The sequence below is a fragment of the Pleurodeles waltl genome, chromosome 8 (assembly GCF_031143425.1).
Source record: "Pleurodeles waltl isolate 20211129_DDA chromosome 8, aPleWal1.hap1.20221129, whole genome shotgun sequence".
Taxonomy (NCBI): domain Eukaryota; kingdom Metazoa; phylum Chordata; class Amphibia; order Caudata; family Salamandridae; genus Pleurodeles; species Pleurodeles waltl.
In genome coordinates this window covers 744,684,158-744,702,574 of record NC_090447.1, presented here as the reverse complement: position 1 = coordinate 744,702,574, position 18,417 = coordinate 744,684,158, and the positions used below count along the sequence as shown (strand labels likewise).

The 18,417-nt window shown below is 44.9% G+C and overlaps 1 protein-coding gene across 30 annotated transcripts in view; it reads left to right on the top strand.

Moving 5' to 3' along the window:
* MCF2L (MCF.2 cell line derived transforming sequence like) overlaps window positions 1-18,417 on the top strand; it is an 828,274-nt gene that overhangs the window by 696,459 nt on the left and 113,398 nt on the right. For all 30 annotated transcript variants that reach the window (XM_069204968.1, XM_069204983.1, XM_069204981.1 and 27 more), the window contains 3 exons: window positions 12,574-12,643; window positions 13,749-13,841; window positions 18,126-18,218. In XM_069204968.1, the coding sequence (XP_069061069.1) occupies window positions 12,574-12,643; window positions 13,749-13,841; window positions 18,126-18,218 (256 nt within the window). The remainder of the gene's footprint in view (window positions 1-12,573; window positions 12,644-13,748; window positions 13,842-18,125; window positions 18,219-18,417) is intronic.

The window sequence follows — 18,417 nt, the reverse complement described above, 5'->3', positions numbered from 1 at the left end:
AGTGGTTACATTGGCCCTCTTTATGAGTTTGTGCGGTGACTTTCTCGTGGCCTCTATTATGAGTCTCCCGCTGGGTCAGCGTGAAGCGGCCTACAACATTAACGCCGGCTTGTGCAGTGGCAATGTTGCGGTGCATAGGGTGCAGCAGCACCCATCGAAAATTGACGGGGTTGTCCATGGGGGCCCCTGCACTTCCCATGCCAAGTGCATGGGCAGTTCGGGGCCCCCATGGGGCTCCCTGCACCCCGTCTCCACCAGCTTGTAAAAGCGGGTGGAGAGGGGGAGGTGTAATCCCCAGGGTGGCTCTGCATGCAGCGCTGCCCTGGCAGATTAGGACTGCCAGCGCCGCCAGTCCCTCCAGTGGAGGGAAACTGGCGGTGCTGGCAGTCGACCGTGGCCAAACCACCACGAACATTATGTGGAGGTCTGACCGTCGCCAAAGCGGTCGGGTCTCCGCTTTGACAGCAGTCAGACTGCCACTGCGAGTCTGGAGGTCCTAGGACTGCCAGACTCGTAATGAAGGCCTGAGTCTTTGGGTCTCTCGCCCCTGAAAAGGAGATGCAAATGCTGGGGATTAGGGTACTGGAACGCTAACAAAGGCGCGCCTGTGCCATTGTTTATAACTGAAAGCCTTGTGCTGTTGTATTCCTTGAACCCCTCAGACTCCACTGTTCTAATTCCCATTAAAGCCGACCTGAAGGTACCCTACTTCTGGTCTGAAAGACCGGTGGGTTTAGTGTTCCATACTGACCAGGAACACAAAAGACTTGACACCACTTTTCAATGAAACCAAAGCCTTGGCTCTGATTCAGCAGCTACCTTATTGATTAAATGGTCAAAGACCAAAAGAGACGCTGGACTCCACACCTAATCGTGTGTCCAATATAGTGCTCTGAAATTGTAAGGAGGCAATATTTACTGGTCCAGTGCAAAAGTCCGTAATACATTGTATGCCGGTTAAAAAGTATGAAATGGCCTCTTGGAAACCCAGCAATTAAATGGATAAGAAATATACAAACGTATAGCCTAAGTGAAGCAAGATTCAAATAGTAGTCAATCTATAATTGCCAATAATATCTAACTTGCTACAGAGTACCTAGTTTTACAAAAGTAACTTATGTGATTAATTTACTTATGTACGGGTTTGCCTTCATTTCTAGTACAATTCTGACTTTTCAGGGATTCTCATGGTTTGACTTTTTATTTCTCCATGAGGAAACTATTTTCATAACACCCTTATTCTCTCCCAGTGCTGGAATTGGGGAAAAAATGACTCTCTGCACCCATTAACTAACCATGATTGGCAATCAAAGTGTGGAAGAGGAAAGAGAATGGAGTCACAAGTGGCGAAGCTTTAAAGGCAGATTCTGACAGTTTACTTATGCATGTATTTTTTTAAATGCCTGCAAAGAAATTGGCAACAAGGAAATTTATGACAGTACATTTGTTGTAGCTTAGTTGGTCACTAAGAGGCTGCACTTTACAGTCTTTCATGGTTGGCACACTTGTTGCAGAGATCTTTGTGTGCCCAGTACTTTAGAGGGTATTATAGTAGCAGTAAAACAACTCCAGTGGTTAAGGCAATTCTGGGAGAGCTCGATGTTTTGCCTAGTGTCAGTTTTGACTAAAAAGTAGCATAGAAGGTTAATGTGCCTTTTCTAAAACACATTGTGTAATATGCAGATCACACATTTGTATTTTATGTAAATAGGTAAGTGGGCTACTGCTTTAGAAACTGGTGTTGCTTCCAGTTCATACGTTTCAGTGCTTCTAGTGTACTGTAGTGCATCTGGGAGTTGCATGCAAACTGTAAATCATGGTATTAGATCCTTATTGCTTTTTCCCCAATCTGTTGTAATTCTAAGATTGCAAAGAAGACTTCCTTTGGGAAGTAATACAAGTGTTAATATTGACAACCACAAATGTTGTATTACGTGTTTTTTATCCTGACTTTGTGTTCTTTTGGACTTTTCACTCTACAAGGAGTGGCGGCCAATATGGGCGATATGTGATTCCTACCCCTTATAACCTTCATTGTCTTTTGTAACATTTCCTGTACTGATTTACATACATAGGATTTATTGTGCCTTTGTGCATGATGTACATACGCACCCTACACCTGGATGAGTAGTGCTATACAAGAATTAACCAAAAAAAAAACAGTAGGTGCCATTTAAATAATTGTGGAATCTTCCATTATTACAATGCATGCAACATCTTTTGCATACGGGGATTGAACAAAGTCAAAAGCCTGCCTCCAATTCATAGTATCTCTAAAATACTTGTGAAGTGAGAAGCTGTGTGCCTTTGTTCCCTTCCATTGCATTGGCATCTAGGTAATAGGCTCCAGATAGCTCCAAATAGCTTCCAGCAAGGGTGATACTAGAACACAAGAACGGCTGATGATCCATTAAATCAGGCCTTTGTTTTAGGCCCGACTTGAAGTGGAAATAAAAATAAATAAAAAAACATTGCTGTCTGTGGGTTTCTGCTCCAAATGGAATGCAGACAAAGTGTGGGTACTGCAGAATTATGTCAAGTATAAGAATTACACCAAGACAAATTCAGAATGTTTGCCTGGGTCAGACAGATCCCAGATCCGGAACCTGGATCCAGTGGAATCTCCCTACTTTCCAGCACTGTTTGCTCCCCATTCTGAATGTCAGACTTCTTCTCCATGGCCTGCAGCTACAGAGGACACCAAGAACTCAGAATTTAGAGTGCTATAGATCGCTCATAACACGGACTGCATCTGTGAGTTAAAGTTGCTTTATCCATCCAACAGTGTCATTAACACGGACTGCATCTGCGGGTTAAAGTTGCCTTATCCATCCAACAGTGTCAAAAGCACTCTTGCAGGAAAACGACAATACAACAAACTTCAAAAAGCAACGACACTTCACCCTCCTTCCAAGTTGATCAGAGTAATTTTCATGAGGGGGGGCACCACTGTTGCTAACTCCAAGGGAATTTGTGGGTACCCGCACCCAGGATTACAGGGTGTATGGACACTGGGTCCAATACTGCAAGATGCCAACGTGCATCCATTAAAATAACAGAGGCTCTGGTGCTGACAGTCAGCAGAGGGCTTGGTCGCTTCCCACCTCACTTCCAGTGTAAGCTGCCAGGGTGAGTACTCTAAACCCCTCCCCCCCCCCCCCCCATCCCCCCACTGCAGTCTTGTGTATCACCCTGCTCTTATTTACCAACTGCTCAGAGCAGTTGGTAAATGAGTGTTAAACTCCCCCAGAATTGGTGAAACGTGTGTAAAGCGCCCCAGTAATTCCAGGTAAGGAATTCCCATTCTTGGGAGTTTAATTTATGATCAAATTAAACTCAAGTGGAAATACTGTTCTGGTCCATAAATATTCCCACGGATTTAATGGGAGTGCTTAATGGGTCCCTTTGTAGCTCAACTTAGTGTTAACAGATTTATATCAAGGGAAAACTGTGCTATTCGAGTAAGCCAGTTAAAGCAAGATATTATTATTTCCTTTTTCAAAAGTCTAGATGATTATTTTCTGTGCTCTCAGTATGGCATGGAAGGGTATACCTCTGTTCTCCTAAAGAAATTCTGGTGATTCCATGGAAATTGGAGCTGTACACTTCAGAAAACACCCAAGAGACCGGAATCGAGACTGTAGAGTAAATAACAAAGATAAACTTTAAGCATTTTTAGTAACTTATATTGGGTTAATGCAAAGAAACTGGAATTGATGCAGATGGAAGAACAGCCAATTGGTCTTTGGCTGCTGGCATCTGTCGACATACACATTTTTGTAAAAGCACATTTGGTGCTAACTTTCAGCATTAAGACAGCATCTTTAAGAAGTTGGCTGGATTAACTGAAATCTAACGTCTTTGGTTCAGGTTCAGGCAGTTCACAAATTCCACTTTTCGAGGCCACTAGTGCTGAACCAACAGAGGAAATCATGAACATATGTTGGTTGGGGTCGGTGGTTTGGAATGGCCAAGCAGCCAGCAAAGAGCCGAAGTAGATTCACATTTTGCCAAATTGGTAGGGGAACTGTGAGCTCAAAGCATTTACTTAAACAGCTTGGGCCTGAGTTGGGTGGGAGTGGAAAGTACTCCAAGTTGAAGAAGAAATGCTAAATCTTGCACTGGCGAATCCTCTCTCATTAGGGATTCTAATGAGTGTCAAGTCATCAAAGGACTGCTTTGTATGTATTGTCATGAACTTGTCAACCTTTTAATTAGAATAAAAACATCTTTCAAAACAGGTGTTGGATCACTTTGATTTAAACTATCAATTGGAGACAGTTGTTTACGTGGTCCTCATAGAAAGGCTTGTTTCTTACAGCATTGTCTCTGTTAAGAATCATCAGATTTGGCTGAGATGTTGGGGCACAATGTGTTTGTCCTCAGAGCATCGTCTTTAGCCTTGCTACAAGATTGTGCAGTCATTTATTATGAAAGTCAGCATTTCAAGCACCACTCACTGTTTTATGACAAATTGAAGCTCGTTACAAATAGTGACTTGCTAGATTTTTACTTGGCAAACAGGTACTTTTAGTACTGATTTTAAATTGGACTTAACAGAATTCCAAGTTCCAGGATGCAAAGCAAAACCCTTAATTGAATGCACTAGCCGGGATTGTGCCCAGGGTTGTGTCTTGAAAGCTTGAGCACTCTACATATCTAGAACAGAACTTCATAAAAAAGTTAAATCTTACTTGATTGGCAAGTCTTAGCTATTATTTTGCAAAGATTCATATCAACATGGGCTATTGATGCTCTTAATTGAACTATGATTACTCGATATGTCTTCCTGCTTTCTAAATTATTTTAAACATTAACGTTTCTGTATTCAGGGGGGCGTGGCCAAGATGGCGACCGGAGCGGAAGCATAAACTGCAGCTCCGATCCCTGGCCCGAATAAACATCCTGCAAGCGGCGCCTGTGCCTCCCTTTAATGGGTACAGACGTCGCCCACCGAGCTGCTGGAGGCCACACCGGAGACCGCGGCTGTGTCTGGATTGCCGCTACCGCTCGGCGGGCGGCAGGCGTTTGGCCGGGCTGCCGGGTCTGAGCCTGCGTTTGCGGCCTGCATGCTCACTGCGTGTGCCGCGTAACACCTTCCGCGACCCGGAGCTGGAGCTCAGGTCTGCGGCGTGCTCGAGGGATGGGCCGCGAGGGATCCGACCTCGCTTGGGCGCTGGATTCGGGCGCTGGCCCGCAGAGGCCATTTTGGGGCGACGGCGCCGGACGGGGCTGCCCTGCACCGGCACAGCCTCTTACAGTTTAAGGCCTGCCAGAGCAGGCTTGAGCGTCCATCGACCTCCGGGTGAGGTTACCGCTGCTGGTGGCGGCGCCCCGGCCCCCCACTTACCGGGGGCCGGCTCTATGATCCGCGGCCGGCCTGGAGGCCGAGCAGCGCGTGCTGAGCCAGAATGAAACCAAAACAAATCGAAGCAGACATTTCAACTATTACTTCAGGCCAGCAGCAGTGACTGCCTCCTCTCCACCGGCTCCACCAGCACGGTGGAGCGTGACATCATAAAGAGCACCGCGATAGGGCGCTTGGCCCTAGGAGGACCTTTCTGAGGTGGCGTTGCGGTGCGTGGCCGATCCGTTGTGGTCCCGCGCCCCACATATCGTGGCCTGCAGGAGCAGGCTTACAATTTCATGTGCCCCAGGACTGGGGATTGCTGCAGCCCGCCTGGTGAGGACATCCTAGCGTGTTGCCCTGGCGAAGATAGTTATGTGGGCACGCAGCGCAACATCTATATTCTCACTTCTACAGCAGACTCTACAAATCCGGGACCTCGCCCAGAGCCTGCTCGAGCTTCACCACAGGTGTGGTGAGGCAGTAAGAACACAGTCGGTGGTCAGGTGCGCTGAGGGAAACTGGCCTGGTCGGTTGAATGAGGTGAGCCTTTCGGCGACATTTATCGAGTCGCAGTGCGCAATTGTGTTAACCACCCCTCCGCGCCCCAAGGTACCCGGGGCAGTTATAGCCCCCAACAAATTACGCGGAGCTCCGCCCTCACCCCTCTAGACTCTACTTATAATCTCCCACCAGCGTCACAATCTTTAAACTACGCAAGCAATATCCAACTCATTAGGCCATTATTCTCCATATATCATTGGCCTACTCCTGCTTTGCTCGTCCTCAATGTCTATGCCGGACTGGTGTGACTCCTGACCCGGCCGCACACATCACTTTGTGTTCACTTGTTGCTGCATCGCCCTGGTGTGGTTGTTGGGCTCGTCTATTGCATTTGGATATAGTAGCATAACATGCCCATCCCCTCTGCTGCTTGGAACCGCGAGTTGTGACGGTCACACGTTAAAGTGCTAAATCACTTTGCCAGTCAACAGGAACTTGCCAGTTAAGCTCTTCACTACAAAAATCTATACATTGGCCCCGCAGTCGGAAGAGGTGGATCTCTAATATCGCGCACCATACCATTGCCATCAGTATTTCACTTCAGGCCTTCAATAGTTATTGGCGTTCCTCTGGGTCTGCACTTCTATTACGTCGCAGATTGCCCCTCTGCTCCCCGCCCGCATCGCCTCCAACCGGCCCTATTTGTTAACGGCCACCCATACCTGTACTTGCCAAATGGTCAAACCAAAGACCCCACGAGCACCTCTGGGCAGAATGGACCCCGACACCCCACCCCCCTCAGAGGCCCACGTCACCACGCAATTGGCTTTGCAGAAGTTGGAACTTACCTTACAATCACACACGTCACAATTTGAAAAGATATTGCAAGCCATTCTAGACACTAAGACCACCCTAGAAGCCAAAATAGGCTCAGTAACGGAAGATCTCAACATACTTCGCACTGATAAACACGCACTGGCCGACAGGGTGTCTGAACTTGAAAAAGACTCTGCAATCCTCCCCCGGACTGTGAAAGATCTCCAATCTCAACTGGCTCATCTATCGACAGAGGTGGACTCCTTAAAACGCAGAGCTGAGGATGCATAGGGCAGGTCCCGGCTCAACAACATTCATCTGGTGGGGTTCCCTGAGCGAACCGAGGGCCCCAGCACTGAATTATTCATAGAACAATGGCTTATGGACACAATTCTTAAAGAAAACATCCCGAAGTTCTTTTCTGTCGAGCGGGCCCACAGGATCCCCGGCAGGCCCCCTCCATCTGGCTCACAACCTCGTCCGCTGATAGTAAGACTCCTTAACTATCGAGATAGAGACCTCATCCTAAAACTATTCCACAAATCTGGTCTGGTATGCTTCGAAAATGCTGAGATTACAGCTTATCCAGACTTTACAGCAGAAGTACAGAAGAAGCGGAGCTCTTTCTATCGTGTTAAGGTATGCCTCCGCAAACATAACATCAAGTATGCGTTGATGTTCCCAGTCAGACTATGGGTGCAGGATGATACTCGGACACTTTCCTTCACTACTCCGGAAGATGCCTGGACCTGGCTGCATGCCAAGGGTCTAGCCGACCCGTTAGACACAAGCACCCTGGGTGATAATAGGTCTTCCTCCACGTCGAGACACAGGCAACGCAAGAAACAAGGCACTAAACCCTCACCTGAACAGGTACAAACCGAACGCTCCCTGCTCCTGCGGGCCCCATCTAGATTTGATAACACGTCGCCAATTGCCCTATCCACACAAGCTGACGTGGATCCGGAACAGGACGTAAACTCTGACTCGGCGGAGTCCATGCGTGGTCCTTTCCTCACGCCGCGCACAGCGGATGACATCTGCTAGGCAATCAAGCACCACCTACTCCCGCTCTTCGGATGCAGCGGCTTTCCCCCCTCTGGCTGCTCAGTGGCGGCTTGGCGGCACTATTGATCCCTTACTGCAGCACGTGGCCCGCTTGTGGTCCTGGGTGGCGCACCTTGCACCATGAGTAACTCGTGCAGGGTAAATCCATGACTCTGAACCAATGTCCTTCGGCACCCCCCTGCTCCATATGGACCGTTCTTCCAAGCCGGCAATTGCTGGAATTGTTTTCTATTTTTTAGTATTTCAGCTGTTGCTATATACTGTTTTAGAGTGCACCTTTTTATTTGGTTGTTGGTTCTATCACACGTTAGTTAATTGCAAACACAGCAGCAAACATACATGTCATATTTATCACAGCAATAGGTTTACAGCTTACAACATCACGGATATCCACTGGCTAGTCTTAGCGGGTATGCATCACAATATTTTCATAATGGGGACGGAGGACACTCATTTCTCCGGTTATACGAAAGCTATAAAAGCCTCATGGCCACCCAAACTCACCAAGGTATCTTGAAAAATAAGATACTCACATGGAATATTAGAGGTATGGCATTGCCACGGAAAAGGGTTTACGCCTTTCTTAAGAGGCATCAGGTACACATAGCTCTTCTACAAGAGACACATCTCTCTAAATCCACGCTGGAAAACACACGCTCAAAATGGAAAGGTCAGTTGCATGGCACCACTTCCTCGTCCTTCGCTCGTGAGGTGGCGATTTGGATTGCTCCTGGGGTTCCATTTATCATATCTCGCACACAATGCGACCCAAACGGTAGACACGTGACACTGGAAGGCACCCTTGATGGGTCCCCTTTAGTATTGGTTGCACTATACTCCCCAAATGGAAATCAACGCAGTTTCCTGTCCACACTCTCCACTGGCAATCTCAGTGACCCCACACTAGAGTGCATATGGGGGGGTGACTTTAACAGCGTCCTAGATACTTAAATAGACCGCTCATTTCCCCCACTCACCATGGCCCCATCCAATCGCGCCTCACAAGCACTAGCAAGCTGGACCTTAAATAACGGCCTGAGGGATGTATGGAGGGTGGGCCACCACACCCACCGCGAATATTCTTACTACTCCCCAGTACACAAGCTACATACCAGAATAGACATGATCTTCGTATCCGCAGCCGTAATTCAGAAAGTGCGCATGTCAGAATACCTAGCGCGGATCATATCAGATCACAACCCTCTATGCGTAATAATGGCCTGGGGCCACATGCACACTCGTATACCAACATGGCGATTGCAGCCAGAAGCTCTTCTAGACCCCCTCCTTTCAAGCAGATATGTCCAAGAGACTGGCTGATTACTTCCTACTGAACAAAAACACAACTTCATCCCGCGCTATAGAGTGGGATGCCCATAAAGCGGTAATACGCGGACATTGCCTTGCGGCCACGGTGGGGGTAAGAAGGGCACTCACCAAAGAACTACAAGATTTGGAGGTAAAACTCTGCAAAGCAGAGGTTGAGGTCGCCAGAGACGAGTCCGCACTAGCAACACTGAAATCGCTTACAGCTGCCCACAATGAAACAGACACCAGACCAGGTAAGCACAACTACAGACGTTATATGACAAGACAACATGCGGAGGGAGATAAATCGGGCAGGCTATTAGCGTGGCTGACCCGTCAACCTTCGCAGCCATCACCCATTGGTGCGATACTTCTGAACCCCAACGTCATTGTCAACACTCAAGCAGGTATCAATGAATCCTTTTCCACATACTATCGTACCCTTTACACGCCTCCCCCCCCCCTGCCGGAACAGCAACTAACTGACATACTACTACTTGTCTCCCAAAACCAACACATTCTTGACAATACCGCCACTTTAGATGGTCCTATTACTATTGAAGAGCTGCGTTCAGCTCTGGCACAAATGGCACGCAGTAAAACCCCCGGTTCGGATGGTCTACCGGTAGAATATTTTAACTCCCATGCTACCCATCTCCTAAATCCACTCACAGAGGTATTTAACGAAGCACACCATAACTTACAACTGCCGGACTCCATGCGCGAAGCTCTAATAGTTGTTCTCCCAAAGGCGGGCCGGGATCCTCTCGATGTTAAATCATACAGGCCGCTCTCTCTCCTCAACACAGATTGCAAATTGCTGGGGAAAATATTAGCAAACAGGCTACTCCCCTACCTATCAAGCCTGATACACTATGATCAGTCCGGCTTTATTCCTGGGAGAAGCACCTTCTTAAATATCAGAAGGCTGCTCCACATAATGCACAGCAATACAGAAACAGAAGCGGTGGCCCTCTCGCTAGATATTGAAAAAGCGTTTGATACGTTAAGCTGGAATTATCTTCTATGCACACTCAAAGCGTTCGGTTTCGGCCCTGGCTTCATTAGTTGGATCAAAACGCTCTACTCCATGCCCACAGCCCGTGTCAAAAATGGACGCACTATCTCTGAAGCATTCCCTATAGGCAGAGGCACCAGACAAGGTTGTCCATTGTCCCCTTTGTTATTCGCTATTGCCATAGAACCATTAGCAATTAAACTACGAAGCTACGCACATATATGGGGCATCCCGGAATCTAACAATCATCATATTATATCCTTATACGCAGATGATGCCCTGATATACCTGCGTAATCACTCTACTTCTATGGTAGAGGTGTTGCAGTTGTAGACTCATTTGCTCTCGCCTCTGGTTTACATGTCAACTGGTCCAAGTCAAGTATCTTCCCCCTTACCTGCATACCGATTGACCTTCACATGGCATTACCGCAATATAAACTACCAATGGTCACATGCGACCTTTAAATATCTCGGGGTGCAGATTTATCACTCTATTGCAGATCTAAAACAGGGTAACATTGACAGGGCACTCAGCTCCACCGGCAGCTCAATGTAATTTTGGAGCTCACTTCCCCTATCCCCTCGGGTAGCGAAAGCCAAAATGCTTATCCTCCCAAGGTTCTTATATTACTTTACTGCCCTCCCGCTATGCTTACCATGCTCGTTCTTTGGTAAATTGCACTCAATATTAACTGACCTGCTCTGGGGCAAAGATAGACGCAGAGTAGCTTTAGCTATAACACAATACCCGCAAGAGGCGGGAGGGCTGGGCATGCCTAATTTCGAAAGATACTGCGCAGCTGCTCAGCTGTCGTGGTTATCCGCATGGCTTCAGGACACTCCTCTTACCGAAAGCATAATGTTGCAGGCATATATAGCCCCGCAAACGTTACTGTCTACACTGTTGTCTGGCCCTCACCCCCTACCCTCAAAACTCATATTGTTGGAAGCAGCTCGCTTCTGTTGGCGTAGCTACGTCCTAAGCAAGGCCCCCTCTCCCCCTTACTCCCCTTTGCTACTGTTGTTTCCAATTGGCAACACCGAGCCTCCTGAGTCCCCATTACTTACTATCATCCTCACCATAGGTAGCACAAAAGGCATTATAACTAAATGATATAAAACATTACTAGCAGAAGTTTGCACCACCCTGCCGCATGCTAAGGCACGCTGGGACTCTGTCCTCCCTTCACCACTACCACAAAAAACCTGGGTCGCAGCTCTCGCAATGATCAAGTCAATATCCTGTAATCCTCGCCTGCGTTATACCCAATTCAATTATATTCACCACTCATATTTATCCCCAGCTCGCATCCAAAGAATATACCCGAGCACAACCCCGTCATGTCCCAGATGTGCTGCTCCGGCAGCTGACTTTTACCATATGGTCTGGAGTTGCCACTCAATAAACTCGGCCTGGCACCCCGTTACGGACTTTACAGCAGACATTTCGTCCCACACCCTGTTGCCCACACCAGATTCCTGTTTACTTGGCATATGCCACCGTACTAGAGTGGATAAACAGTTACACAGATTTATAGATCTAGCATTTGTTGTTTTCAAACGCCTAATAGCCACACACTGGAAAGCCCCACACGTTCCATTTCATTCTTCTTGGCTCCGTGACTTACATAGTCGCTCACAGGCTGAAGCCCAGACACTTCGCTTATTACAACACAAAGGCCTTATTCAGGATGGCCCCGAAGTTTGGGACACTTTTGTGGTGGCAATAGAAGCGAGGGATGACATATACCCCCCCCCGTAAATGAGGCACCTTATATAGCTATTACAGTCTTGGTTGACACCGTCAGCACGCTACTCTTAGCTGCCCCACCATCATTCACTTTCATTATTAATATCCTCATCCCCTCCCTCAATGTAACAACGTAGTATATCAGGATGCTTCCTCTGCAGTTATGCCTATATGCAACTCATGCCCTGCTTGCTTATTATCAAACTAGCTCTGCGCCCCATCACGCCCCACAATGCACAATTCACACCCCAATTATGACCTCCGTTTTACCCATACACATTAGCTGTATTCCTCCCTCTTCCTTCCCCCACCTTCTGTCGGGGATAGCCAACACTAGAAATGACATTAGTGGCGTTTAGTTGCGTCTTCAATTAGTAATTAGTTATTGCACAGTTTTAAGTTGAATGTTTCTTTTTTCTTTTTCTTTTTTATTTCGTTTTATGTTTGCTTTTCTCTTTTTTTTTTGACAATTCATTGTGTAACAGCGCTGTGCAAGCTTATATATGTAAGTAAACAGATCGCAAATTATTAACAGCCAATGTACTGTTGAGTGAATGTTATGATTAATAAACAGATTTAAAAAAAAAAAACGTTTCTGTATTCAAAAACTGTGCATGTATCAAATTAAATCGTACTAATAACAAATCAGTATATTCGTTTAAAAAAATATATAGATAGATGGATAGATAGATAGATAGATAGATATTCCCACCATCCATGTTTCTTCTTTGAAATCTGATCAAGTCTTCATGTTTTTTAGGATATTCTTGAGGGAATTAGAAAACTACATCGGGTGTCCTGAACTCGTAGGAAGGTGTTTTCTCATGAGGGTAGGTATGCCAGTCATGCATATTTTTGATGTTTGGGGGCGAGAGGCTTATTTTGTGTGATATTACTGGATATTGTATGTTTCATTCGTCATTTCACTCTTAGCAATGGTGTTATCATCTCAAATGGAGTTTAATCAGTCAGCACATTTACAAAGTCATGTATAAAGCTTTTAATTACCAGCACAAATGTTGGTAAGCAGTGTATAAACCTTTATTAGCTTTCTGCATCAAACATTGGTATTGGTTGAGCCAACCCATATGCTTTGCACACTGCCAGGAACGTCTGTTTTTAGCCAACATTTCAAGTTGGGTGAGGGCCCGAGGCAGAGACAGTAGACATTCTTGTCTGTGATGACATTTGGGACCATTTCTGATAGTTTAAGTGTCTACTTAATGTACGGTGTTAACAGCTGTTATTTACATTTTCATGGCATTATGCACACTCATCTCAGGCTCATAACTGCTCAGTTCCCATAGGGAGCAGGGTCAAGACTGGTTTGCATATGGCTGGGTCCAAACTGGAATGGGGTGGTGAGCAAAAAAATAAAACGATGGATTTGGTCCCAGATCTGTGTTTGACATTGTTCAGCATTCCGTCCATCATCTGTTCTTTTTGCATTTGTCACCGCAAGTGGGCAGGGTATGCCCAGACATGGGTCATGTGTTTGCTATGCCACCGGATTTCTGCGTGCCTGGCTGATGAGGGGTGATACCCTGAATCCGGTCCCAGGATGCTTGTTTTCAGATCCAAGGAGGAGTTGGCCTGGTAGTTCGGGTTTGACAGTTCCCAACCATATACCACTTTCAAACAGTGGTAAACACCACTGTTCCTACTCTTCATCCGTTTAAGAAGTCATTCATCCAAAATTGTGGTACATACGACTTGTTACATCAGCATTTCTAGTGCACACCCTATGTGATACATCAATGTGAGTCATGGATGACCGTAACGCACCTGGTTGAATTAAGAAATTCGTGTTTTTTAGTAAAGTAGTAAAGTTATAGGGCCAGGAATATGTCTGAATGTCTTTTTAATGTATGACCCTTTGAAGAACAGTATTTCTGTACGTTTATCCTTTAGATATTTTTGTGTTTAATTATGCAGATGGAAGATTTTAAGATGTACGAGAAGTATTGTCAGAATAAACCAAGGTCTGAGAGTTTATGGAGACAGTGTTCAGATGCAACATTTTTTCAGGTAGGTTTATTTTTCTTTTTTAAACGTTCATGAGTGACAATACAACAATATTGATGTTGTTCGAGCGTTATTCGTTTCAAATCGAGCTAGACTTTTTTTTTTTTCCAAATGAGCCCTCTTTGTAGACTATTGCTTGCTAGAGCCTTAACGCCCGCTGCACTTGCCTAGAGGGCCACTAGACTCCTGCTCCAGCATCATTTGACCTAGGCGAAGATGAGGGCCAATAACCTGTGAACTGCACTTTTCTTTTTCTTAAACAACATCACAAGAAATCTTGGCACTTCTCTCTCTCGAAACGTCCTTCAAAAGTTAACCACAGTTATAACTTTCTTCCATTCCCTGTGTAGAAACTGGCGGTCAGACCTTTTCACATTGAATCCACTGCTCGTTGAAATCTTTAACAAGGCATCAGTATTTAAATGTTGGAATGGCCCACTGTGGAGGGATCTTGGGTTTTAGACTTGTGACTGATAACCATCTTACATTTAACAGTGTAATGAGCTATCCCCCCTTAACAGTGTAGTGAGCTATTTCCCCCATTTCCATTGCAGTCACACCTCTGGAAGGCCAGTAAATATTAGGAAGTGTCGGTGAAAACGGACTTGGGCGTGCCTGTGCACGAAAGTTGGGCTTAGAAAGAGTCAGCCAGACACTAGTCCGACCTCTGATTGGCCAGTATAGCAGGAGCAGAGTCCGCCACATGTCAGATGCACCTCTTTGAGACGGTAGGTCTGGGATGGAGTCAGTCCTGTGTCCTCAAACATACATCTGAAATGCAGTTAAGGCTGCTGCAGTCTGAGTCATCTGGCAGGTGTGCCTGTAAACGTTTATTTTTGTTAGGTTAGAGTCAGACACATACCATGCCCACTGCTAAAATAGCCAGTAGGGCCGGGACATTGTTAGTCACAGGCCAATACACGTGGTAGGCCTGATGGGCTGGGGCAGAATCAGTATTATGTTAGACATGTGTCTACAAGGCAAGTAGGGCTGGGATAGAGTGAGAGTGAGTCACATGTAGTGTGTTTTAGGCTCTGAGAGGCTAGTAGGGCTCCCAATAAATCATGCGATGTCCTTAAGGATTAATCCTCTGCTGGATGTGTTAACAGGCGTTGACAGAGCCAATGGGTTTGACTTCTGTGTAGTGCATTAACAAATAGGCAGCATACAAAAACATATACAGTCACAGTATAACAGGTATGGCCTTCAAAGTGCATACAGGCACCAATATAGATTCAGACACCTGAGCACTCAGACAAAACACCTACAGCCACCTATGGACAGTGGCAAAAGTGTCACAAACCTCCATCAACATCTTTGTGAACGGTTGACGTTTTCACTTTTGCTCCCCATGTGGTTCATGTTTAGTGTACGTGTATAAGTGTGTGAGAGAGAGTGCATGCAAGAGCGTGTAAAACTGCTGCCTATGTAGTTGAATCATTTATGCTAACTACTCCCTCGCTTTTCTGTACTCCAGTTGCACTTTGCATCCCCCTGGAACACTATGCACCCTCTGTGCAGGCGGCTCTCCTCCATCCTAGTTTACAATTGTTCTGCCAGGTGTATCCGGAAACATGTTCACCAAACTTCACTAACGTGCAACATCGATATAGCATTGACAGCACCAGTGCACGCTTTTACACAACGAAAGCAGTGTTTGAGGTCAGAATAGGTAGCACGTGGCTACGGTCTAAGATTACGCATGTCTGAAATCAATTTTCGATAGTGTTTGTCAAGTGCGGCCGCTTCTGTGTAGTATTCAGTATATATGTTAATCTGATTTTTATCTTACCTTTTTCTTTATAGACAGCAGTACAAACATATGACAGTACATTCTGTGCCTCTGTTACACCTACGTCAACATACAGTATCTTACAAACGTTTCCTTAGTCTCTATTAATGTATTTACGCGCAGTGTACGTATACAGATTGAAACCCAGACCTACTGACTTTGCCAGGGCGTGTTTAAAATGTGTTCTGAACATTTAATTTGTTGCCTGGCCTCCACCTTCGGCCTTTACAGTGACATAAGTATTTAATTCATGGAGAATGCCTATGAAGGGTATTTCCGATCCTCTTCACTCCACATCATACCAGTAGACTAAAGACCGGGCCTGTCGGTATAGTACGTCGTGGAAATGGTGAGCCCCTTGAAGCTATAACATACAGCATGAAATGGGCACCCATGGTTTGCATGTAGTCATGTTGGTAGTCTTATGTTTTTTCTTAAATGCTTTGCACAGGATTATTTTGTTTCTGACACCAGAGGGCAGTCTAATAAAGTGCTGTTTCATAGCAAACAAGTCTCATTTAGAGAAGAATAGTAATCGGCTAAAATAACTAGTGCAGTGTTTAACTTTTTTGCAGGTTCGCTCCAAAGACTAGTTTTCTCATGTTACTTTTGTGTTGTTTTGTTTTACCCACAGAAACATGCTTAGTCTGTGGGTACCATAAATGGCAGATACCCTTAAGGTATGTGTCCGCTGTTTTCTACAATGCTGATTGGTTTCTACAGTAACTGTAATCCATATCTCTTGCTTCTCCTGAAGCAGTTCTTGATGCTCAAAGGCAAATTCGATGATGACCCACAAGAAATCGTAGACTCTATTCATGATGTGAAAATTAGCGAATATACAGAGAACCAAATATGGCACGTGGTCCAGTGTCCCCTAAGTCGAGTGGTAACAAAATACAAATGACACCAGGCAAACTTTGACCTCTAATGGCGTCGCAGATTATACGTATGGTCCAACGTTTAGCCCGTCACTAATCTTTTATTTTCTGCATCGCCTTCTTCTAATTGTCACTGAAGAAAAATGGATCTTGTATTGTAGGCCCTACTGACAGATATATGGGTTTAGGTGTCTCTAGCCTCAATCTGTGTACAGTATGATAGCTGGCCCTAAACGTGTATAACTGCAGACTTGCAAGACATTTCCTCAGGGCCTGACTAGGTTTTCTCCCCAGACCGTTTCCTAAAGTTCCCAGTATTGGAGAATTGTGCTTTTAGCAGCAGGAAAAATGTCCTCAGGTGACCTTGCTGTTATCAAGATGTAAATGATTGGACTCCATCCGAACCTTTTCCTAAGAGCATACACTTATGTCTACCGACACTACATGTGTCTCTTACTCCCATATCGCAGCCATGTTTAAAACCCTCATCATTGAACGCAGTGTCGGTTTTTATTCTGTTTTCAGACAATGATATTGAATAGAGCATCCTCTCCAAAAGGAAACAGACCCTACACTAGATATGTGTTACTGGAAATACAACATGCATATGACAAAAGTAACATTCTTTCTGCCTTTTTTGAAGATTCAAATATGGAGAGGTTTTGGTTCTCACTGAGGCATAAGTGCCTGAATACAACAATCAGCACATTTGATTGATTAACTTGAGCAGTATGTCAGTAGCTGTTATGAATTCCACATGCAGTACTCAGAATAACATTTGTTAATGAATTTGGGATGGAATTGTTTACTTTTGTTGATATATGCAGATTATATGCTTGCATAGTATAACAGAGTAAATATTCGGTATTGAGGACAACACTGCAGACTCGCCCAGTTCTAAAATTCCCACTCGTATAGAACAAAAATAGTTGACTGGTGAACCTATAGGAAAGAAAAGAGGTATGAATCAGCTATACTTGAAGAACAGCATTAATTTTATTTAAAGGGGTGCTTGCATATATTTGACAAAATCAGATGTATGTAGGGCACAGAGTGGAACACTGACAGAAAGAGAAGGAGCACCGGAAGGTGCGCGAAGTACATAACCAGGAAGGCCGGTGTTAGACTTATGCCAACTCAGTGCGACTAAAGGATTAAAATAAGGACAGTGGTTTGGGCCACAGTATTTTTGGGAAAGATTTAAATATGATAATGAAAAATTAAAGCACCCATGATCTGTTATTTGGGACAGGGATTTTAATGGATTATTCCACAGCAGAATTGTTGAACAACGTTACATTTCAGCAAAATGTGCTCACATACATTACGTTAAAGAAAACTTGTTAAATTAAAAAGTATATTCATTTAAAAAAATGCTTTCAATAAGTAGCTTATGGTAACAGATCAGTTCCCTGAAGTGCTAGCTGGGCCATTATGCAGACATTATTCTCCTAGCTTTCTGTGCCAATTATCTGATAAAATGTGGTTTCAGTAATACATTGATAATTAATTTGTCCTATTAGCTTTATAAAGGGTGGTTTGGCGAATTGACATTGGCAGGGGGTAATATGTTTGGAAACTGAACGTATTAAATAGTCTTTTATTGTGTTCCAGGAATGTCAGAGGAAGCTAGATCACAAGCTGAGCTTGGACTCCTATTTACTGAAACCTGTCCAAAGAATAACAAAATATCAACTATTATTGAAGGTTGGTACAGTAGAATTTCACAGTTATTGGATACAAACTTGTCTATCATAATAGAATACGATCGCCTCTCCACAGTAGAATACACTTGCAAGCAATGGTTTATTAGTTCCATTGTTCTTTATACAAAATCCTGAACAAATGCTTAAAATCAATGTTATTACCATATGTCCTAGTCCTGAACTCAATCTCTCTAACTGTT